Below are 24,137 nucleotides of genomic sequence, written 5' to 3' on the forward strand. Positions count from 1 at the left end.
GGGGAAAACGTGGGATGAGGCTATTGAATTAACAGTCAGCCATGATTGTGATAAATGGCAAAGCAGGCCTGAAGGGCCAAATGGCCTCCTCCTGCTCCTATCTTCTATGTTTCTATATTAGACGTTGCACTGTGAGGGTATATTAGAGACTGCACTGTGAGGGTATATTAGAGACTGCACTGTGAGAGTATATTAGAGACTGCGCTGTGAGAGTATATTAGAGACTGCACTGTGAGGGTATATTAGAGACTGCACTGTGAGGGTATATTAGAGACTGCACTGTGAGGGTATATTAGAGACTGCACTGTGAGAGTATATTAGAGACTGCACTGTGAGGGTATATTAGAGACTGCACTGTGAGAGTATATTAGAGACTGCACTGTGAGGGTATATTAGAGACTGCACTGTGAGAGTATATTAGAGACTGCACTGTGAGAGTATATTAGAGACTGCACTGTGAGGGTATATTAGAGACTGCACTGTGAGAGTATATTAGAGACTGCACTGTGAGGGTATGTTAGAGACTGCACTGTGAGAGTATATTAGAGACTGCACTGTGACAGTATATTAGAGACTGCACTGTGAGGGTATGTTAGAGGCTGCACTGTGAGGGTATATTAGAGACTGCACTGTGAGGGTATGTTAGAGGCTGCACTGTGAGAGTATATTAGAGGCTGCACTGTGAGAGTATATTAGAGACTGCACTGTGAGGGGTATATTAGAGACTGCACTGTGTGGGGTATATTAGAGACTGCACTGTGAGAGTATATTAGAGACTGCACTGTGAGAGTATATTAGAGACTGCACTGTGAGGGGTATATTAGAGACTGCACTGTGTGGGGTATATTAGAGACTGCACTGTGAGAGTATGTTAGAGACTGCACTGTGAGAGTATATTAGAGACTGCACTGTGAGGGGTATATTAGAGACTGCACTGTGAGGGGTATATTAGAGACTGCACTGTGAGGGTATATTAGAGACTGCACTGTGAGGGTATATTAGAGACTGCACTGTGAGAGAACATAAGAACATAAGAAATAGGAGCAGGAGTAGGCCATCTAGCCCTTCGAGCCTGCCCCGCCATTCAATAAGATCATGGCTGATCTGTCGTGGCTCAGTTCCACTTTCCCGCCCTCTCCCCATAACCCTTAATCCCCTCTCTTATAAAGAACCCATCAACCCGCTTCTTAAAAATATTTAGCGAGGCAGCCTCCACCACTTCAACGGGCAGAGAATTCCAGAGATTCACCACCCTTTGAGTGAAGAAGTTCCTCCTCAACTCCGTTCTAAACCGCCTCCCCTTTATCTTGAGGCTGTGCCCCCTAGTCCTACTGTCTTTTTTGAGCGGGAAGAGTCTCTCCACCTCTATCCTATCCATCCCATTCATCATCTTATACGTCTCAATGAGAGTATATTAGAGACTGCACTGTGAGGGTATATTAGAGGCTGCACTGTGAGGGTATATTAGAGGCTGCACTGTGAGGGTATATTAGAGACTGCACTGTGTGGGGTATATTAGAGACTGCACTGTGAGGGTATATTAGAGACTGCACTGTGAGAGTATATTAGAGACTGCACTGTGAGGGGTATATTAGAGACTGCACTGTGAGAGTATATTAGAGACTGCACTGTGAGAGTATATTAGAGACTGCACTGTGAGGGGTATATTAGAGACTGCACTGTGACGGGTATATTAGAGACTGCACTGTGAGGGTATATTAGAGACTGCAGTGTGAGGGTATATTAGAGACTGCAGTGTGAGGGTATATTAGAGGCTGCACTGTGAGGGTATATTGGAGACTGCACTGTGAGGGGTATATTAGAGACTGCACTGTGAGGGGTATATTAGAGACTGCACTGTGAGGGTATATTAGAGACTGCACTGTGAGGGTATATTAGAGACTGCACTATGAGGGTATATTAGAGACTGCACTGTGAGGGTATATTAGAGGCTGCACTGTGAGGGTATATTAGAGACTGCACTGTGGGGGTATATTAGAGACTGCACTGTGAGGGTATATTAGAGACTGCACTGTGAGGGTATATTAGAGACTGCACTGTGAGGGTATATTAGAGACTGCACTGTGGGGGTATATTAGAGGCTGCACTGTGAGGGTATATTAGAGACTGCACTGTGAGGGGTATATTAGAGACTGCACTGTGGGGGTATATTAGAGACTGCACTGTGAGGGTATATTAGAGACTGCACTGTGAGGGTATATTAGAGACTGCACTGTGAGGGTATATTAGAGACTGCACTGTGAGGGTATATTAGAGACTGCACTGTGAGGGTATATTAGAGGCTGCACTGTGAGGGTATATTAGAGACTGCACTGTGAGGGTATATTAGAGACTGCACTGTGAGGGTATATTAGAGACTGCACTGTGAGGGTATATTAGAGACTGCACTGTGAGGGTATATTAGAGACTGCACTGTGAGGGTATATTAGAGACGGCACTGTGAGGGTATATTAGAGACTGCACTGTGAGGGTATATTAGAGACTGCACTGTGAGGGTATATTAGAGACTGCACTGTGAGGGTATATTAGAGACTGCACTGTGAGGGTATATTAGAGACTGCACTGTGAGGGTATATTAGAGACTGCACTGAGTGTACATGTAAGAGATGGGCACTCTGATTGTGTATGTATGAGAGACTGTGATATCGGAGTCCAAGATACTATTCTCTACAGAATATAAATTGTCCGTTGCCCCCACCCCATCGCCGGTTTCATTGCTAACACACACATTAAAACGGAAAACCGCCAACTGCAGGAAGGAAATCTCGTTCAGTGCCAATTGCTGCTTTCTCTGGATAAGGAAGCCAAACTCAGCCTGGTGCTCAGAGTCCAGGCAGATTCCTGAGCGAGATACTGGCGATATCTCTCCTCATCATTTTATCCAGTGGACAAAGACCTGAAATGAACCCTGGAGATAAGCAATAAGAGCAGAACATGCTGGAAGCCACGTTACTGTGACTGTTCCAGGATGTGGCAGGTTCAGAATCCTTTCAACTAGTCAGCAACTTTGTGCAGCCTCTGTTTCCTTTTGACTATACTAAGTTCAGCTGGAGGCCGGACAAGAAGAAATAGCAGTGTTTAGGTCATCCCTCCATTGGCTCATCTCTTGTCTACAGGTGTCTTAAAAATCACTGGGTGCCTTGTTGCAAACAAGGAGCTCAGAATTTCTCTCCTGGCACTCTATACCAATACTATCCCCACCCCCCCCACACTACACCAATACCATCCCCACCCCCCCAACTCTGTACCAATACTATCCCCACCCCCCCACACTACACCAATACCATCCCCACCCCCCCAACTCTATACCAATACTATCCCCACCCCCCCGCTCCATACCAATACTATCCCCACCCCCCCCCACACTACACCAATACCATCCCCACCCCCCCAACTCTATACCAATACTATCCCCACCCCCCCGCTCCATACCAATACCATCCCCATCCCCCCCACTCTATACCAATACCATCCCCACCCCCCCACTCTATACCAATACCATCCCCACGCCCCCACTCCACACCAATACCATCCCCACCCCCCCACTCCACACCAATACCATCCCCACCCCCCCACTCTATACCAATACTATCCCCACCCCCCCACTCTATACCAATACCATCCCCACCCCCCCCACTCTATACCAATACCATCCCCATCTCTCCATTCTGTACCAATACCAACCCCCCACCCCACTTTCTCTGTCTCCTTTCCATTTGCTGAATCATTGAGATAAATGTTTGTGAAATTAAAATCTTTAAATTATTACTCAAAGATGCTTGCAGTGCTGCATGTGTGGATGTTTTCAGTGCTCTGTAGTGTTGCTGCCAATGGTAATCTTTCACTAATACGGGTTCTCCCAAAATCCAGCCATCGGGACGTGAGTAATTGCGTTTAGCAGAAACTTGACTTTTTCCAACAGACTCATGCCTGTTTTCCACCCACTGTGGTTGACGGGACTCTCAACTATGTCTGACCCATCCCCAGTCTGTTACTGTCACCCCCTTCACTTCCTCCCAGAACCAGGATAGTGTCCCCCTTGCCCTCACTTTTCACCCCACTGGTCTCTGCATTCAAAGGATCATCTTCCACCAACTCCAGCACCATGCCTCCACTCAACACATCTTCCCTTCACTTGTCCTGTCAATATTCCGCAGGGACCGTTCTCTCTGGGACACCCTGCTCCACTCCTCCATCACACCCAACATGCAATTGTAGAAGGTGCATCACCTGCCCCTTTATCTCCTCCCCGCTCACCGTCCCAGGGCCGAAACACCCCTTTCAGGTGAAGCAGTGCTTCGCGTGCCCCTCCTTCAATCTGGTCTGTCTTCCAGGAATGCTAGACTTGTGCTATTGCTTGGTTTGCCTGCTGGCTGCTCATTGATTTTAACGTGTGTCTGTGCTTCCCTTCTCTGCAACAGGTCTTCTGAGAATTAGAAGATGAAAATGGAACATTGCAAATGCACTCTTCTCAATGACATTGACAATCACTGTAAAATCCTTCCCTGAAGAGGTCACGGAGAGTGAAGCCAGCAATCAGGGGAGCTGACAGACCGGGCAGGGTCTGTCATTTATCATGTGCATGTGAACCAATCTGCAGTCATTTCCACCAACCATTCTCCCCCCCACATCCCCTTTACAATGAAAAAAATACTCTCACGATATTGAAGCTTAAGTGAGACATGATTCTTCCAGAGAGTCCTTGTGTTTGCTGAGGTTATCCAATCCAAACCAGCACATTTCTAGCCCTGACAAAGGATCATCCAGACTCCAAACGTTGCCTGTTCTCTCTCTCCATAGATGCTGTCAGACCTGCTGAGTTTCTCCAGCATTTTTTGTTTTGGTTTCAGATTCCAGCATTCGCAGTACCTCGCCTTAACCAACAAGTTTTCTGTTTTCTATACTTTACGAGTTTACTCAAATAAGGTCGTGTATTTTAATAGGAGGAACGAGGCCACATACTCCTTGGAAAATAGGAGTCCAACTGAGGTAAAAGAATAAAGAAATGTTGGAATATCTGCACGTAAGCAATTAAAAATCCTTCTTTTGTTAAATGCTACTGAGTTTCCCACAGTTGGTTGATTTGTTTCCAATTTTTCATCAGTGGATTCTTACTTTGGGGCTGGCCTCCATATTCCCCAAGCTACCTAAATTCCTTTATTTTGTCTGCCCCCAAGGATACTTCTTAATTATTCAAAACTGTAGATGTGAATATTTTCATAATCTGGACAATCTATTTGATCCAGAGAAGAATCTAAAATAGGGAGTCGTGAACTGAACTTTGGGAAGACCCCACTAAATATACCATCCACTGTTCCTGCCTCCGTGTTAAAAAAGAAAGTAGAGACACTGGAGAAAGTCCAACAAGCGTGCTACCAAAACTGAGAGGTTAAACAACCAAGAAAGCTTGAGGAAGCAGGGGTTTTTTTTCTCTATAAAAGAGAAGGCTGAGGGGGTGGCTAATTAAAGTCTTTAAAATTAGGCAGGTAGACATAGGGAAGATATTTCCCTTTTGGGAATGAATGTATTTCAAGGGAAGCTAAACAATTACATGAGGAACTTTTTAAAATTCATTTGTGGGACATGGGCATCGCTGGCTGGCCAGCATTTATAGTAAGAAGTCTCACAACACCAGGTTCAAGTCCAACAGGTTTATTTGGTAGTAAACGCCACTAACTTTCAGGGTTTGCCCCTTGGTCAGGTGAAACCCCGAAAGCTAGTGGTGTTTACTACCATATAAACCTGTTGGACTTGAACCTGGTGTTGTGAGACCTCTTACTGTATTTACCCCAGTCCAACGCCGGCATCTCTGCATCAGCATTTATTGTCCCTCCCTAGTTGCCTGAAGGCAATTGAGAATCAACCACATTGCTGTGGCTCTGGAGTCACATGTAGGCCAGACCAGGTAAGGATGGCAGATTTCCTTCCCTAAAGGACATTAGTGAACCAAATGGGTTTTTCCCGATAATGATTATCAGTAGATTCTTAATTCCAGATATTTTTATTGAATTCAAATTCCATCATCTGCCGTGGTGGATTCAAACCCGGGCCCTCAGTACATTAGCTGAGTTTCTGGATTAATAGTCCAGCAATAATACCACAAGGCCATCGCCTCCCCATGGAACTAGAAGGATATGTTCTTCTGGTTTGATGAAGTTGAGGGGGAACATAACCACCACAGGCACAGATCAGTTAGACCAAATGGCCCGCTTTTGTCCTGTAAATTGTATGTAATTCTGTGACACCAGCAAGGATTTCAATGTCAAGCCCCATGTGAATAATTGCCTACAGATCTCTTTACACTTTTTGAAAGAAACATAGAATCACACAACACCAGCCTACATTTATATAGTGCCTCTCACCTAGTAAAAATAGGAATTTTATCAATTAAAATGTCACACCATGCCCCATAAAGGCATAGTAGGAGAGATAACACAAAAGCTTGGTCAGAGAGATAGGTTTTACAATATGGCTTAAAGGACGAGAGAGGGCGATAGGGTGGGTGAACATTAAAGTTGGTAAGAATGGCTAGGCAGCTGAATCACCAATCATAGAGCGAAGAAAATAAATGCCCAAACAGCCAGAATTAAAGGAATGCAGATATCCCAATGGGAACAAGGACTGAAAAAATTACACAGAAGGGAGAGGAGAGGGTAAGGAGGAATTTGAAAACAAGCATGAGAATTTTAACTTCAATGCACTGGCAGAGCAGAAGCCAAGGTAGGTCAGTTAGTGCAGAGGTGACGGGTGAATGGGATTTAGAGCGAGTTAATAAAGGGGCAGTTTTTGATTACCTCAAACAGTCGTTGGATGGAAAATGGGAGGTGAGTCAGGAGTGCATTGGAATAGTCTGGTGGTAGCAAAGTTATGAATATTAGCTGAGGTAAGGTGAGAGACATTGTTGTTATGGAGGTGGAAGTAAGTAGACATGATAGTGGAGTAGGTATATGGTCAGAAGTTCCTCTCTTAATCAAACAGAATGCCAAGTTATTAAAATACTGGCACTGATAGTAATTGAATTTGATTAATGAATATTTGTCCTCTGAGGGGACGTAAAGGAATTTAGACAACTTGAGGGATATAGAGTCCAAATCCAAGATGACAATCTGCTGATCGAAGATTGGAAACAAATCAGCCCATTGTAACAACTTCAATAGCATTTCACAGGACAAGTGGCAAGAAACAAACGCAAGATAAATGATTATTATAATTTTAAACAGATGCAGGAACAGAGACACCTGGGGCTTTATCTACAAATTCCTAAAAGCAGCTGGACAAGTTCAGAAGGCTGTTAAAAAAGCAGACAGGATCAATGCTTTATAAGTGGATGCAGAAAGTACAAAAACTAGAAAGTCATGCTAATCTTGGTTAGGCCTGAGCTGAGATAATGTATCCAGTTCTGAGCACCACACGTTAGGGAGGCTATTAGGAGACTTTGCTATTTACATGAAGAGATGAGAGAATCTGGGATTGTTTTTCTCAGAACACAGTTGGTTAAAGGGAAATTTAATGGAGTGTGCCAAAGTTTGAAGTGTTTTGAAACTTCCTACTGACAGGACCTTTGTAACTAGTGGACACAAATTTAAGATATTTGGCAAAAGAACAGGGGAGATGAGAAGATTATAATGTGCGACACATTGTTATGACCTGGAACACACTGCCTGAAAGGATTGGGAAAATATACTCAATACTAAATTTAATGGATCGAATGGTCTCCTTCTATGCTGCACTTTGCAGCCTCTGTAAACTTGAGCTCAGCCAGAACTCTGCTGTCTATATCCTAACTCACATTAAATCCTGTTCACCCCTGTGCTAGTTGATGTAGAATGACTCTCAGTCCAGTAGCGCCATGAATTTAAAAACCTCATCCTTGTTTTCAAATCCCTTCATGGAACACACACTGGCAGTCCACATGGGAAGAAGTTTCACAACACCAGGTTAAAGTTTAACCTGGTGTTGTGAGACTTCTTACTGTGTTTACCCCAGTCCAACGCCGGCATCTCCACATCAGTCCACACGGGCACAGAGTACTCTTCCTTCGGGAGTAGTATTTCTCTCAGGGAGTATAAATCAGATGATGGCTGAATGCAGCTTTCACATTGGTTTCAGTAGCTGCTCAGAATGATACAGGACCTTCATCACTGAACTATACTGTCAGTTAGTGGCAATTAGCAGGCAATTATAATAGTGTGCTTGAGCAGGTGATTCTGAGTTAAAAAAAGGTGTGACTTCTGCGATCTATCACCAAAGCTGGGGTCAGAATCAGTCACAGGTAGATAGATTTCTGATCGATAAGGGAATTAAGGGTTATGGGGATCAGGCAGGTAAGTGGAACTGAACCACTTTCAGACCAGCCATGATCTTATTGAATGGTGGGGTAGGCTTGAGGGGCTAGATGGCCTACTCCTGCTCCTATTTCTTGTGTTCTTATGTTCTTTGTGACCTTGGACAGCTCGAGGGGTCTGTTGTTGCTCTTCCACTCATTTTTCTTCCCACGCCGAATGGTGCACAAAGCAGACTTTCCCCTGATCCCAGAGCAAGGTTATTGTTGGATCAAGTCACTAGCTCCAGAAGATTAAAGCTTGAGGGATGCATCAAGCATGGCTGACCAGGAGTCTCCCTTGCTCTTACCGTCTGCCATTGACGCCCTGAAAGAATTTTGCAGACCCTCAACATGTTGGCCTCGGTATGAACACATCTTCCTAGCCATCACATCCTGACGTAGGACTTGAAACCAGAGCATGCAATTCAGACCCAAGGACACTACCCACTCCGCCACACAACCTCCCCTAGGGGGTCTGTGCTGACAACTAATTTGTTTTCTATGAACTGCTTCATTTCTAATAATCATTTTTCATGACATATTTCCAATCAAACATTTACTTAATTTAAGCATTTCTCTATAATATAAAGGATACACTGGCACCAGAGGGGGTGCAGAGGAGATTCGCTAGGTTGATTCCGGGAGTTGAGAGGGTTGGCTTATGAGGAGAGACTGAGTAGACTGGGACTATACTCATTGGAATTCAGAAGAATGAGGGGAGATCTTACAGAAACATATAAAATTATGAAGGGAAATATAATATAGAAGAAGGGAAGTTGTTTCCACTGGCAGGTAAAACCAGAACTAGGGGGCATAGCCTTAAAATAAGGAGGAGCAGATTTTGGGCTGGTTTGCGGAGGAATTTCTTCATCCAAAGGGTTGTGAATCTGTGGAATTCCCTGCCCAATGAAGCAGATGAGGCTACCTCATTGAATGTTTTTAAGGCAAGGATAGATAGAATTTTGAACAGTAAAGGAATTAAGGGTTATAGTGACCAGGCGGGTAAGTGAAGCTGACTCCACAAAAAGGTCAACCATGATCTTATTGAATGGCAGAACAGGTTCAAGGGGCCAGATGGCCTACTCCTGCTCCTAGTTCTTATGTAAATAGTTCAGAAGTAGGATTGCCAACAGATTGAATGTATTAATGTATTCCTGGAGGTTTCATCACTCGATCCCACCTCCTCCACCGCCGCTTCCTCAACACCCCCCCCCACCCCCAATCCCCAGCTATTTGTTAACCAACACATCCCACTGCCTTCCTACTCCAACTGGAAAGCAAAAAGGTCCATTACTCAGCTGGATTGACCATCAGTCAAACAGCTTCTAATTCCCTATTTTAAATTGTTTTATATTTGGTTAAACAGAAATGTTCAAAGAAAGTGAAGAAAGAAAACAATGTTTATAATATCCAGACGGTATTCTCTCAGCATTGTACACAGCAATATACTGGAGGTTGCTCTTCAATCCTTGGAGACTCCAGGACAATCCAGGAGGTTTGGCAAACCTAATGCAGGTGTTAAATTGGAAAACATTTTCCAAAGGGTAACAGAATTCCAGTATTCCATTCTCCAAAAGCTGAAGGCTAGGAGTCAGTTGGACTTTCTAAGACAGAGCGGGGTAGGTTATTGCTAGGCAAGTCTACCAGGTCAAAAGCAAGGAAATGAATCTTTCGTAGCCTTGCCTTTTTATTTTATCTAATTCTGTAGCCTGGGTGGCACACACCAGGAACCCAGATTCAATTCCAGCCTTGAGTGACTGTGTGGAGTTTGCATGTTCTCCTCGTGTCTGTATGGGTTTCTGCTGGATGCTCTGGTTTCTTCCCACAGTTCGAAAGCTGTGTGGATTAGGTTGATTGGCCAAGCTAAATGGACCCTTAGTGTCAAGAGAATTAGTAGGCTAAATACACGGGGTTAGGGGATAGGGCCTGGTGGGATTGTTGTGGGTACAGGCTGGATGGACTGAATGGCCTCTTTCTGCACTGTAGGGATTCTGTGATATAAATAATTCAAACGAAAATGCTCAGGATCTTTTTATAGATGTGCTTTTGAACTGTGCCTTCCAAGGACTCTGTGCACCCCCTTAAAGGGTTTGACAGTCACACTGAGAGGACAGTTCTAGCAGGGTGAGAGAGAGAGAGAGAGATGAAGCTTTGTCAGGGAGCTGGCCAAAATGTGCTGACATGCCCCAGACTCCTGGCTCCCAAAATAGGGCAGGGTGTTGCTGTATTTCTGGCCGCGTCTCCCTGCCCTAAGAAAGTTAAAGAACTCGGGAGGAGTGGGAGGGTCAGGCTGTGCCCGACACCTGATGCCGCTGCCCCCTCCTTCCCCCGGCCAGCCTCCCATATAAATAGGAGGCCAGGCAGCGAGGGAGGGACAGGAGCAAATCTGCGGGAAGAGACTTGAAGCCTCCTGAGTGTCCTGCTATTCCTCTGCCAGTCCGCAGTCATGGTGGGTCTGTCTCGCTGCCCCTCTCATTCATTCATTCATTCACTGATTGCTTTCCCCTCCGGGTGCATTGACAATGTCTCCAATCTCTTTTCTTCTTCTTGTTTTTCAGTCATTCTCAGCAGACGAGCTGGCCGGTAAGTGTTGCACTGAAGTGTGTTTAGTGGCTGTGGGACAGCGGTCCCTGGCTCTGTGCTGCGGGGGGCTCAGTGCCTGTCCACCCCCACCCCCGGGGGTAGTGTCTGTACCCCCCCCCCCCCACCCCGGGGGTAGTGTCTGTACCCCCCCGGGGGGCAGTGCCTGACCCGCTCTCACTCTGCCTCCGTCTGGGGGGATTTCTCTTCTCTCTTTCAGATCGAGTTCAGCGCCGAGCAGCAGGAAGGTGAGAAGCGCTTCCCCCCCCCCCCCAACCCCCTCTCACCCCCCCCCCCCACTCCCGGGGGCCGCTTCCCGGGTAAAGCCCGCGGCTCCGGCCCAGCTTTAGCCTCCCTCCTCCCCGCCCCTGGTGCAATCAGCCCGGGGCTGTTTCCCTCCCCACCCCCCCCCCCGCTCAATCCCGGGGTAGCTGCGGGATTTCCAGCCGCTCTTTGCATTAGACCCGCAAAGGCCCAACTGTGGCTGCGGGGATCGGGGTGTGGGGCGCTGTGCGGGGATCGGGGCGCTGTGCGGGGATCGGGGCGCTGTGTGGGGATCGGGGTGCTATGCAGGATGCTGCATGGGGTGCTGTGCGGGGATCGGGGTGCGGGGTGCTGTGCAGGGATCGGGGTGTTATGCGGGATGCTGCATGGGGTGCTGTGCGGGGATCGGGGTGCGGGGTGCTGTGTGGGGTTCGGGGTGCTATGCGGGATGCTGCACGGGGCGCAGGGTGCTGTGCAGGGATCGGGGTGTTATGCGGGATGCTGCATGGGGTGCTGTGCGGGGATCGGGGTGCGGGGTGCTGTGTGGGGTTCGGGGTGCTATGCGGGATGCTGCACGGGGCGCAGGGTGCTGTGCAGGGATCGGGGTGTTATGCGGGATGCTGCATGGGGTGCTGTGCGGGGATCGGGGTGCGGGGTGCTGTGTGGGGTTCGGGGTGCTATGCGGGATGCTGCACGGGGTGCGGGGCGCTGTGCGGGATGCAGGGCGCGGGGTGCTGTGCGGGGATCGGGGTGCTGTGCACTGTGCAGGATGCAGGGTGCTGTGTGGGGATCGGGGTGCTGGGCACTGTGCAGGATGCAGGGTGCTGTGTGGGGATCGGGGTGCTATGCGGGATGCTGCACGGGGTGCGGGATGCTGTGCGAGGATCGGGGTGCTGGGCACTGTGCGGGATGCAGGGCGTGGGGTGCTGTGCGGGGATTGGGGTGCGGGTTTCTGGGTGCTGTAGGTGGTGCAGGTTGGGGTTGCTGTGGGTTCTGAGTACTATGGGTGTGTCTATCTGGATGGTGTGGGGTCTGGGTACTGTGAGTACGAGTGCTGTGATGTGGGTTGGATCTGTAGGTCTGACTGTTGGGGGGACACGGTCTGGGTGCTGGGTGTTGGAGGGTCTGGGTGCAGGGTCTGGGTGCTGGACGGTCTGGGTGCTGCGCAGGGGCCTGGGTGCTGCGCAGGGGTCTGAGTGCTGGACAGTCTGGGTGCAGGGTCTGGGTGCTGCACAGGGGTCTGGGTGCTGGACGGTCTGGGTGCAGGGCCTGGGTGCTGCACAGGGGCCTGGGTGCTGGACGGTCTGGGTGCAGGGTCTGGGTGCTGCACAGGGGCCTGGGTGCTGGACGGTCTGTGTGCAGGGTCTGGGTGCTGCGCAGGGGTCTGGGTACTGGGTTCGGCGCTGTGTTTGATACGTTTGTTGGTTAAGTATTGAGAAAGCTGATGGTGTGCTGGTAAGGAGAGCTCTTGGGGATGGTGGTAGGGGTCTCCAACCAGGGTTTCTGTGGCAGTAAAATCCCTAGCGAGTGGTTAAGAGAGTGCGATAAGTGCAATGTTAAACAGAAAATGAGTAATTTGGAAGCAAACTGATCAAGAATGTTTAAAATGATATTTAGGGGCAGTGCCATATACTGGCTGCCTTGCTCACACCCATATTTCAGGTAATTCTGGGTACCTGGTTCTTTGCTTACTCTGGATGCCAGCTCTTTGGTTGCTATGTGAGCTCCAGATTGTTACTGAGAACCCCTACTTGGTTCTGCGATTCTAATTAAATCATAGTGCACTCTCCGAATGGAAACATCAGCAGAGGAAATGTCAAGGGTCATCGGGATCACTCATCCCAGAACTGCGCCAACTGACATTCTCAAATACTGCCTTGTATTAAATGGCACAAAATAATTGAATCTCTCTAGTTAGCTCTGTTTAATGTGGTTGGTCTTGACACAAAAGGGATTTTTAAAAAACCATTAAATCAGCACAAAGAAGACTGGATTAAAGGCTGTCTTGTCATTGCACAGCTACCTCACAGTGCCAGGGGCCCGGGTTCGATTCCAGCTTTGTCTGTGTGGAGTTTGCACATTCTCCCCGTGTCTGCGTGGGTTTCCTCCCATAGTCCGAAGATGTGTGGGTTAGGTGGATTGGCCAAGCTAAATTGCCCTTTAGTAAGGGGTGGCTAGCAGGGTAAGTGCATGGGGTTACGAGGATTGAGTCTGGGTGGGATTGTGGTTGGTGCAGAGTTAATGGGCCGAACGGACTCCTTGTGCACTGTAGCGATTCTATGAACAGAGAGAAGACTAACTGTCAGAAACAGTGAGCTTTCAGTCAGCCAGCACTCTCTGGGTTTGTTCATAAATAGCTGTGTGTCTTCGACAGAATCACAATGGAACATCTGGATACAGTTATTTGGAATTTTTCCCAAACTAGCCACACCTACTCTGCACTTCACCAGAAAGAATCATTGAGATAAACTCAAAAGGAATGCCCTTAAAAGGCTAAAATATTGGCTTAAATATGTAAATCAGTGCAAGCAGTTTGAGTAATACATTACTAAATACTTTGCACTGCATACAAGCCAACATACTCACTGTGACTCCTGCTCATGATGTCCAGTGCATAGTTCTTCTTCCTGTAGCATTTTTATCTTAAGTCCACAGTTCCCATTTGGATCATGCAGCATTAGGGCTGGGTGTGTTATTTTAGTGCTGTCCATTAATTTTTGTTCTCTTCCAAGTTTTCACCCTTCTTGTATTGTGTGTGTTTGTTATGTTCTTTCCCCCTTAGACTTCAAGGAGGCTTTCCTCCTCTTTGACAGAACTGGTAATTCCAAGATTACTCTCAGCCAAGTTGCAGATGTTATGCGCGCTCTTGGCCAGAATCCAACCAATGCTGAGGTGAAGAAAATTCTGAACAACCCCAGCGCTGAGGGTAAGTCCCTGGCACAGGCACTTTGGCTTAGCGGTCTCCATTCTGATTCTACACAAACCTTGTTTTCTGAGGGGATTTTTCCAAGACTGGAGTAACTGCATCATTCACCTTTCGTTGCCGTTTTTCTTTTTAGAAATGGCCCACAAAGACATTGAATTTGACCAGTTCCTGCCCATGCTCCAAACCATGGCCAACAACAAGGACCAGGGTTCATATGAAGACTTTGTTGAGGGTCTGCGTGTCTTTGACAAGGAAGGCAACGGCACTGTGATGGGGGCTGAGCTCCGCCACGTTCTGGCTACACTGGGTATGATGCAGGCACTGTCTACAATGCCAAAGCACTATCGTTAAATCTTCCACCATAAATAGGAAGCTGTTGTTGACAAAATAGAATTTGCCAGTCGAGAAAGATTGTTTTCTTAATTACATTCTATTCTCTGTGTTTGCTGTCCTCTTTTGGATGAGATGCGGCCAACACATTTTGTGTCAAGCGAAGTGTTTGTAACATTAGGATGAAATGGGCCTTCTGTGTGTGGGAATGGGATAGGGAAGGGATTTGTCCTGTTTTTCACTTTGTAAGGGAAAAAAAGACAGTTCTTTATACAGCTTCAGAACAGGCTTCACAGGCAAGGAATTACTTTTGAAATGTGGTCACTCTTGGCCAAATCTGCGCGGTGAAATCCCACAACCAGAAAGAAGAAGGGTCTTTATAAGACTCTTATCAGACCCTGCTTGGAGTACTGTGCGCAGTTCTGGCCGCCTCACTACAAGAAGGAAGCTATTGAAAGGGTGCAGAGGAGGTTAACAAGGATATTGCCTGGATTGGGTGGCATGCCTTATGAGGATAGGTTGGGGGAGCTCGGTCTTTTCTCCTTGGGGAGACGAAGGATGAGGGGTGACCTGATAGAGGTTTATAAGATGTTGAGAGGTATAGATAGGGTGGATTCTCGGAGGCTATTTCCCAGGGCTGAAATGGTCACTACAAGAGGACACAGGTTTAAGGTGCTGGGGAGTAGGTACAGAGGAAATGTCAGGGGTAAGTTTTTCACTCAGAGGGTGGTGAGTGAGTGGAATCGGCTGCCATCGGTGGTGGTGGAGGCGAACTTGTTGGGGTCTTTTAAGAGACTTCTGGATGAATACACGGGATTTAATGGGATTGAGGACTACAGATAGGCCTGGTAGGTAGGGATATGATCGGCGCAACTTTTGGGCCGAAGGGCCTGTTTGTGCCGTAGCGTTCTGTATTCTATGTAAGATAATTCATAGAATCCTTACAGCGCAGAAGCAGCCATTCAGCCCAGGGAATCTGCACCCACTCTCTGACAGAGTACCTTACCCAGGCCCTCTACCTCTGTAACCCCAAACGTAGCTAATCCATCTAACCTACACATCTTGGGACACCAAGGGGCAATTTAGCATGGCCAAGCCACTAACTTGCACATCTTTGGATAGTATAGGGAACCTGTGCGCAATGGTGTTAAGGGAGGAATATTGCCAAAGACATAGGAGTCCTGAAACCAATGGCATGGAATCACTGATACTAAACTGAACAGGCATAAGGAACCTCTGTTGTGGAGAGAGGTGGATCTGAGAGACTGGGTTAGAAAATGAGAAAATAGACAAGAGTGCAGAGACAGACAACAAAGACAAGGAGTAAAGCGGAACAATAAAAATAAGAGGGAACAAAATAGGGGAATGAAACTGGTAAACCAAGAATCCATCTAATTTTAAAAAATTCATCCCTGGGATGTGGGTGTCACTGGTTGACCAGCATTTATTGCCCATCCCTAGTTGCTCTTGGAGGGCAGATAAGAATCACCCACATCACTATGTCTCTGGAGTCACATGTAGACCAGACCAGGTAAGGACGTCAGATTTCCTTCCCTAAAGGACATTAGTGAACGAGATGGGTTTTTACAACAATCGACAACGGTGTCATGGTCATCAGTAGATTGTTGATTCCAGATTTCTTTTTATTGAATTCAAATTCCACCATCTGCTGAGACGGGATTCGAACCCAGGTCCCCATAGCATTAGCTGAGTTTCTGGATTAATAGTCTAGCGATAATACCACTAGGCCATTGTCTCTCCAATGATGGCTAATTTTCATGTATAAAAGAGTACGGGGGTTAGTGCCAGAGCCTAGTGAGGGGCTGGGACATAGCAGGGGTGTTGAAGGAAGTATCTGAGCTTATGGAGGCAATGCATTGACAGTGCAGGGTGGGCTGTGTAATCAGGGTGCACAAATACTGAGTTGTTGGTGTTGAAATATTCTCATTGATGTGGCTTCATGAAGCTTCAGTCGGGATTCCTAAGGGCACCTGCTCAATAAGCACACACTCTCCATCTAAATTCTCCTGGTGTTTTGGGTGTCTGGCTGATCTGTTTGTGTTTAGTAGGTTTTTTTTTCTCCTCTCTCTTGCATGGCAGCTGATGTGAGATTTCACAAATTAGCAATCAAAGGTTGTTTTCTGGGCATCTAAATCCAACAGCTACACGTTACCAAGGGGCAGGTGGTTAATATTTCTGGTGGGTTTAGTTGTTAAGTGCTGTACTGCTGCACTGATAAACTGCAAGGGGAAGGAGATTGTCCATTTTAAATATTGAAGCTTCAATCTTTGCTCCTTACCCTAGGTGAGAAGTTGACGGAGGATCAGGTGGAACAACTGCTGACAGGTCAGGAAGACGCCAATGGCTGCATCAACTATGAGGGTAGGTGTTCAAAGAAGCTCAGGCATGTCCCTCCTTTTTTTCTCTGTATCTTCTTTTGCTTTTTTTTTGCAAATTAGTTTGATATTTTACTTTCTGTTTTATTAATTTATTTTTGTTTCCTTTTGACAGCTTTTGTCAAACACATCATGTCTGTTTAAAGTGGATCCCCATGGTACGCATTCGCATGTTTCCTTTTAGTTGTCTTCTCGCGTCTTGAAGTCTGTTCTATTTTTGGACAGTTCCTTATTTGTCGGTGCTAGTGGAATATTGTGTGTCACTTGCTCATCAATAGCAAATCCATTTCTCAAACCATTTGTCATTTTTGTAGTTAAGTTGTAATGGTTAATAGCCAGTGAGTCTTGTTTGAGTGAACATGTACCTAATGTTGTAAGTGTTTTGGAATAAGGACGTACAGAGATCGGAGTGAGAGAAATGAGGAGAACAACAGTCATCTTTGGGCTGATCTTCAGTCAGAAATTTGCAGCATGATAATGCAGAATGGGACTGATTAATGCTCCTAAAATATTTTATTACTGTCATATATAGGCTTACATTAACACATCAATGAAGTTACTGTGAAAATCCCCTGGTCACCACACTCTGGGGTCCGTTCGGGTACACTGAGAGAGAAATTAGCAGAGAATCGTAGAATCCTACAGTGCAGAAGGAGGCCATTTGGCCCTTTGAGTCTGCACTAACCACAATCCCACCCTATCTTAGAACCCCATGCATTTACCCTAGCTGGTGCCCCTGACACTAAGGGGCAATTTAGCATGGCCAACCCACCTAACTCGCACATCTTTGGACTGTGGAAGGAAATCCATGCAGACACTGGAAGAATGTGCAGATTCTACACATATAGTGACCCAAGTGGGGAATCGAACCCAGGTCCCTGGTGCTGTGAGGCTGCAGTGTTAACCACTGTGCCACTGTGGATATGTGTCATTGAAATTATTTGAGCAAGGTCTAAAAGAGTGTGAAATTGTCTTCTTCCTTTTCAGGATGAGGGTGACATTGGTAAGGCCAGCATTCATTACCCATCCCTAATTGTCATTGGGAAAGTGATGGTGAACCTTGTAATTGAGCTGTCTTGTCCCACCTTGCTGTTAGTTGGGGAGTTCTGGGATTCTGACCCAGTGACTATGACGGTGATATATATCCAGGATGGTTTGTGCCTCAAGAGGCGAAGGTGCCACCACGATTCCTTCTGGCTTGGAGAGGTCAGTACATGGCACACCACAGCCATTGTACACCAGTGTTGGAGGGAAGGTGATCGATACAATGTCAGAACAAAGTCTGAGTGACAGGTTCAGTAATTGTTTTGTATTTCATTACATTTCTCCCCCAAAAATCTTACATGTTGCTCCTTTTATTTGTTCCCCAGAATTGGTGCATACGGTTCTAAATGGCTGAACACCTGGCAGGGCCAAAACATCAAACCCTGGAACTTGTGGATTTCTGACCGATGCAAGCAGACTCCTTTAAAGCCTGTACCAGAACCACTTTTTTTTTTACTTGTATCCAATGGACAGTATTTCAAAACAACAAAGAGAAAGAACAGGAAAAACTGACGTTTGTGGTGGCAAACCTGATGGACAAAACTGTGTGGTTTGTCCATGATGTTTGATGTGGTTGGAAAGTGGCAGTCAACATCCAATAAAGTCTCAGTGGTCAACCTATGGCTGTATCATCCATATTGCATCTCCACATGGGGCAGTCTTCATTTATTGACTCTGTACTTCCAAAAAAAACAATGTCAACAAGTTGTGTTGTGCTTTCATGATCACACTCAGTTCCTCTTTGGGATGATTACTCTTTCACTCTTAAATTCCCAGATCTGCAATGAGGGGGCGTTATTGAAGTTAACACCTTCAGGAAAGATTAGTTTCTCTATCTTCTAATCAGGATATTTAATCATGCAACAGCTGCATTTGTCTTTATTCCTTCATGGGATGAGGGGGTTGCTGGCTGGCCAGCACTTATTGCTCATCCCTAGTCTCCCTTGATGAGCAATAAGACAACTGAATGGCTCGCTAGGCCATGTCAGAGGGCAGTAGAGAGTCAACCACATTGCTGCGGCTCTGAAGTCACATGTAGACCAGATCAGGTAAGGACAACAGATTTCCTTCTCTAAAGGATATTAGTGAACCAGATGAGTTTTCCCGACAATGGTTTCACAGTCATCAGTAGATTCTTAATTCAGGATTTTTCTTATTGAATTGGATTCAAACCCGAGTCCCCAGAACATTAGCTGGGTTTCTGGATTAATGGTCTAGCGATAATACCACTAGGCCTTCGCCTCCCTTTAAGTTTTGGCATTGACCTGATGATGATTGAGTTACAAGCAGTTGAGGTTTTTTCCTGTGTGCTCCTGGTTTTGCAGTAAACCAGGATGTCTCACTCAGCAGAAGAGACATATCCTTGGTCTGGGGAAAACCCTGGGAAGAGGAGAGATTGCACTAGAATAGGGGTATGGAGTGGATCAAGTAGAGGTGTTTTTCATTTATTTATCAGTGTCCCACATAAACAAACAACACGGCAATGAAGTTACTGTGAAAATCCCGCAGTTGCCACACTCCATTGTTTGTACACCAGGGTGAATTTAGCATAGCCAATGTATCTAACCAGCACATCTTTCAGACAATGGGAGGAAACCCACAAGGGAAACATGCAAACTCCATACACACAGTGACCCAAGCTGGGAAATTGAACCTGAGTCCCAAGCACTGTGAGGCAGCAGTGCTAACCATTGTGCAACTGTGAAGGAACCAGTTGTTGACAGTTAGGGATCAATTTTCAAGAGTTACTCATTCTAATAGAGATAATGATTTCCTTCATTATCAAAGATAAAATAATAAATTATGTATTGATATTAATACATATACTGCCCCAGTATCCTATCTAGTAGTATCACTGAAATGTCTTAATAATTCATCATGAAACCACAGCTAGAATTATGTCCTATTTACAAACTGCCATTTATAACAGGCCTGATTTCAGTTTTTATCTCCGTGGACTCCAGTTCTCCAGGGGAATTTAGGACCAAGCCGATTCTTATCCAGCGTTCACTGGTCAAGCAGGCTGACTGAAACAATCTTAAAACAAACCAAGAAACTCCTGATTCTAAATCTCGACGTGACAACTGCAAATCCAATTTACCCCGAGCCCAGACAAATAAAGTACAGAGAAATTCAGTTTAACTCTTGCACACCCATCACTTATGACAATTTAGCTCCCGTTGTGTGAACTACAAAAATGTCAAGCTTTAATGATGATATTAAATTGAACTGCCCCACAAGAGTTCTGTGATGAATTAACACAGCTAACTGCAATCTTCTCCAGACCTAAACAAGCTGATACATTTCCCCTCCAGCAACACAATCTAACAAATCCTGTCATCATTCAACACAACTGACCCCAATCCCGTTTCCAACACAACCGACCACATTCCCATGTCCAGCTCATCCGATTCCAATCCCGTTTCCAACACAACCGCCCCAATCCCATTTCCAACACAGCCAACTCCAATGCCATTTCCAACACAACCAACCCCAATGCCATTTCCAACACAACCGCCCCAATGCCATTTCCAACACAACCGACCCCAATGCCATTTCCACGCAGGAATTGTTTTTCAGGAAGCTAAGGAAATTTGGTATGTCCTCTATGACTCTCACCAACTCTTACAGATGCACCATAGAAAGCATTCTTTCTGGCTATATCACAGCTTGGTATGGCTCCTACTCTGCCCAAGACTGCAAGAAACTACAAAAGATTGTGAATGTAGCCCAATCCATCTCGCAAACCAACCTCCCATCCATTGACTCCATCTACTCTTCCCACCGCCTTGGAAAAGCAGCCAGCATAATTAAGGGCCCCATGCACCCTGGACATTCTCTCTTCCACCTTTTCCTTTGGGAAAAAAGATATAAAAGTCTGAGGTCATGTACCAGCCAACTCAAGAACAGCTTCTTTCCTGCTGCTATCAGACTTTTGAATGAACCTACCTTGCATTAAGTTGATCTTTCTCTACACCCTAGCTATGACTGCAACACTACATTCTACACTCTCTCATTTCCTTTTCTATGAAAGGTATGTTTAGTCTGTAAAGCGTGCAAGAAACAATACTTTTCACTGGAAATACACGTGACAATAATAAATCAAATCAATCCCATGTCCAGCACAACCGACCCCAATCCCGTGTCCAGCACAACCGACCCCAATCCCGTGTCCAGCACAACCGACCCCAATCCCGTGTCCAGCACAACCAACCCCAATCCTGTGTCCAGCACAACCGACCCCAATCCCATTTCCAAATCAACCGACCCCCAATCCTGTTTCTGACACAACCTAACCCAAATTCCATTTCCGACAGAGCCAACCCCAATCCCGTTTCCAGTATAACGACCCAGCAACGCCTCTACTTTCTCAGAAGACAAAGGAAATTTGGCATGTCCGCTACGACTCTCACCAACTTTTACAGATGCACCATAGAAAGCATTCTTTCTGGTTGTATCACAGTTTGGTATGGGCTCCTGCTCAAGCCAAGCCTGCATGTAACCACAAAAGATTGTGAATGCAGCCCAATCCATCTCACAAACCAGCCTCCCATCTATTGACTCCATCTACACTTCCCGCTGCCTTGGAAAAGCAGCCAGCATAACTAAGGACCCCACACACCCCAGAAATTCTCTCTTTCACCTTCTTCCATCGGGAAAAAGATACAAAAGTCTGAGGTCACGTACCAACCGACTCAAAACAGCTTCTTCCCTGCTGCTGTCAGACTTTTGAATGGACCTACCTTGCATTAAGTTGATCTTTCTCTACATCCTAGCTATGACTGTAACACTACATTCTGCACTCTCTCATTTCCTTCTCTATGAACGGTATGCTTTGCCTGTATAGCGCACAAGAAACAATACTTTTCACCGTATGTTAATACATGTGACAATAATTTATCAAATCAAATCAATCCCATTTCCAACACAACCCACCCCAATCCCGTTTCCCACACAACCGACCCCGATCCCATTTCCGACACAACCGACCCTGATCCCGTTTCCCACACAACCGACCCCGATCCCGTTTCCCACACAACCGATTCCAATGCTGTCTTCAGCCCAATTTGACAACTTATGGAGTCAGTAACAAGAGGCCAACCAGCATGTCACATCTCTGTGAGAGAAGCTGCATTAATTCCAATGCACTGCTCCTGTCCCATTGCCCTGTATTCTTATTTCTCTTTTTATCCAATTCTCTTTCCAATGTTAGTATTGAAACTCATTCAATTATCAGAACAACCGATTCAGTGCGATTTTATTGGCTGTTCATGCTGGCTTCTGCTTGACGAGGTTGGAGAATTTGGTAGAAAATCCTGCCTGTGTGAACGGCTGTAACATTCCAGTCACTGTGTTTTAAATAATGGTTTTTAATATTGAGTTTGGTTCCTCTGTCACGGATCAGTGTCCTCTGCTTATCCTCCTGTCACTAGAAATAGTTGCCCCATTTTCTCTGTGAACATGATGGTCTAATTTTAAACATCTCCAATCACCTTTTAAACTTCTCTGCTCAAATGTGAACAACAATCTGCTTTCATTTTTGCTGCTTCTAGCCAACTTTCAATTGGTGAGTCCCAGACCCCATCATCTCCGGTGAGAAAATTACTCCCACCACCATATATCAATTGATACCCCTGGTTATTGATTTCTCTGCTAAAGGAAATGGGCATTGGTCACTCTTTCTGAGTCCCTCATAATTTTACACACCTCAATTAAATCTCCCCTCTGCCTCCTTTATTCTAAAGGAAACAGCCACACCCTATCCTACCTTTCCTAAAATTCCCCATTCCTGGTCACACCCTAATAAAATTCTTCCCGTAATATGGTTTGCAGTACTCCAGCTTGGTTCAACTCATATTTTATGTCAATCCTTGCATAATTTCCTGGCTCTTATACTCCAGGTCCTAACCAATAAAGAAAACTATTCTGTATGCCTCCTCGCCAACCTTTTCTACCTCTACTGCTACCAGAGCTCTGATGGAGGGTCACCCAGATTTGAAACATTGGCTATATCTTCTCTCCACAGATAGTGTCAGACCTTCTGAGATTTTCCAGCATTTTCTGCTTTTGTTTTGTCCAAAGGTGCACCGGTTAGGTGGACTGGCCATGGTATAATTGCCCCTTTGAGTTCCAAGATGTTGCAGCTGTACTGTCCTGTTAACAATAGCTGTTGGATCTTTATAGTGAATATGGTGAGAAAAGTTTAAATAAACCAAACCTACATTTAATTTTGTTTTATTCTATTATGCAGTCTAGTTCATTTCTGGTTAATTTAAAGTCTAGTTATTCACCTACTTGCCTGAAGAAATAGTTTCTCCCTACTAGCTCGATCAAACCCTTTCATAATTCTGACCTCCAGGAGGCCCCCCTCTTAATCCTTTTTCTAAACAAAAGAAGCCCTTAGCTTTTTTAGTCTCCCCACATAACTGAAATGATCACTCCCTCATTCCCACTGCAAAACTTTAATGTCCTTTCGAAGGTGTGGACAGGATTCTCCAGCTGAGACTGAAACAGTAATCTGTTAAGGTTAACAGAACATTCTTGGATTTACAATGTAAATTCAGTTTTGGAATGGATCTAAAATTCTGTAAATAGCTTCAAAGATGTTATGGAATAGTGGAGCCATCTGGGAGTTTTATTGGAAAGTAACAGCTAATGGGCAGTGAGTTTCACACCCTATCCTAGCAAAGGTATAAAAAAACCTAAACCTCAAAGAAGCAGGTCAGGGAATCTTCAGAAACTGCCTTTCAGCTCTGACCAAAGGGTTGGGGAGATGCTAATCTGTTACAGGAGCTTCACAGAAGCATACAGGAATCACCATATTTTAGCCTCCTGTTTTATTTCCTGCAGTGTAAAATAATGAAAAACTGCAAGGAATATTAAAAATGAATTATCTCTATTCAATACTCGATGTGTATGTTTGATGCATTTCACTTATGATTTTGTCCCAGCGTGTTGTAAATCTCTAAATAATGGTTGTCCATGCCCCATTTACCAAGAATAAGCAAAGGTGAATGGCTGCATAACTGGCAGAGCTACAAGGCCCATTACCTTTACGTTTTGAAGAATTTTGACGGACTTTTATCACATCAGGGCTATCATGTGGTGTAATTAGCATGGGTTGATTACTTTCAACTGTGGTTGAGTGAGCAGCACTCTGATCTCTGAGTCTTGAATACACAATTTAGGCTCAATCTCCAGTTTGGTATTATCTTTCAGACGAGACATTAAACTGGGGCCTGGTTCTGCCCTC

General features: G+C 45.6%; 1 protein-coding gene across 2 annotated transcripts in view; it reads left to right on the forward strand.

Annotated features, from left to right (window-relative positions):
• The window catches only part of LOC145349880 (myosin light chain 3, skeletal muscle isoform-like), a 30,623-nt gene extending 12,118 nt beyond the window's left edge, over positions 1-18,505 (forward strand). The window contains exons 1-7 of one of the 2 annotated variants that reach the window (XM_080198497.1): positions 10,678-10,793; positions 10,903-10,927; positions 13,971-14,114; positions 14,248-14,421; positions 16,749-16,826; positions 16,956-16,998; positions 18,211-18,505. In XM_080198497.1, coding sequence (XP_080054623.1) covers positions 10,791-10,793; positions 10,903-10,927; positions 13,971-14,114; positions 14,248-14,421; positions 16,749-16,826; positions 16,956-16,984 — 453 coding nt within the window. In that variant the 5' untranslated portion in view covers positions 10,678-10,790 and the 3' untranslated portion in view covers positions 16,985-16,998; positions 18,211-18,505. Of the gene's footprint in view, positions 1-10,677; positions 10,794-10,902; positions 10,928-11,144; positions 11,173-13,970; positions 14,115-14,247; positions 14,422-16,748; positions 16,827-16,955; positions 16,999-18,210 lie in introns of those variants that run through there. The other variant, XM_080198496.1, reaches the window with a different exon arrangement.
• Positions 18,506-24,137: the final 5,632 nt, after the last annotated feature.

The sequence above is a fragment of the Carcharhinus amblyrhynchos genome, chromosome 11 (assembly GCF_965287045.1).
Source record: "Carcharhinus amblyrhynchos chromosome 11, sCarAmb.v2.hapA, whole genome shotgun sequence".
In the NCBI taxonomy this organism is placed as follows: domain Eukaryota; kingdom Metazoa; phylum Chordata; class Chondrichthyes; order Carcharhiniformes; family Carcharhinidae; genus Carcharhinus; species Carcharhinus amblyrhynchos.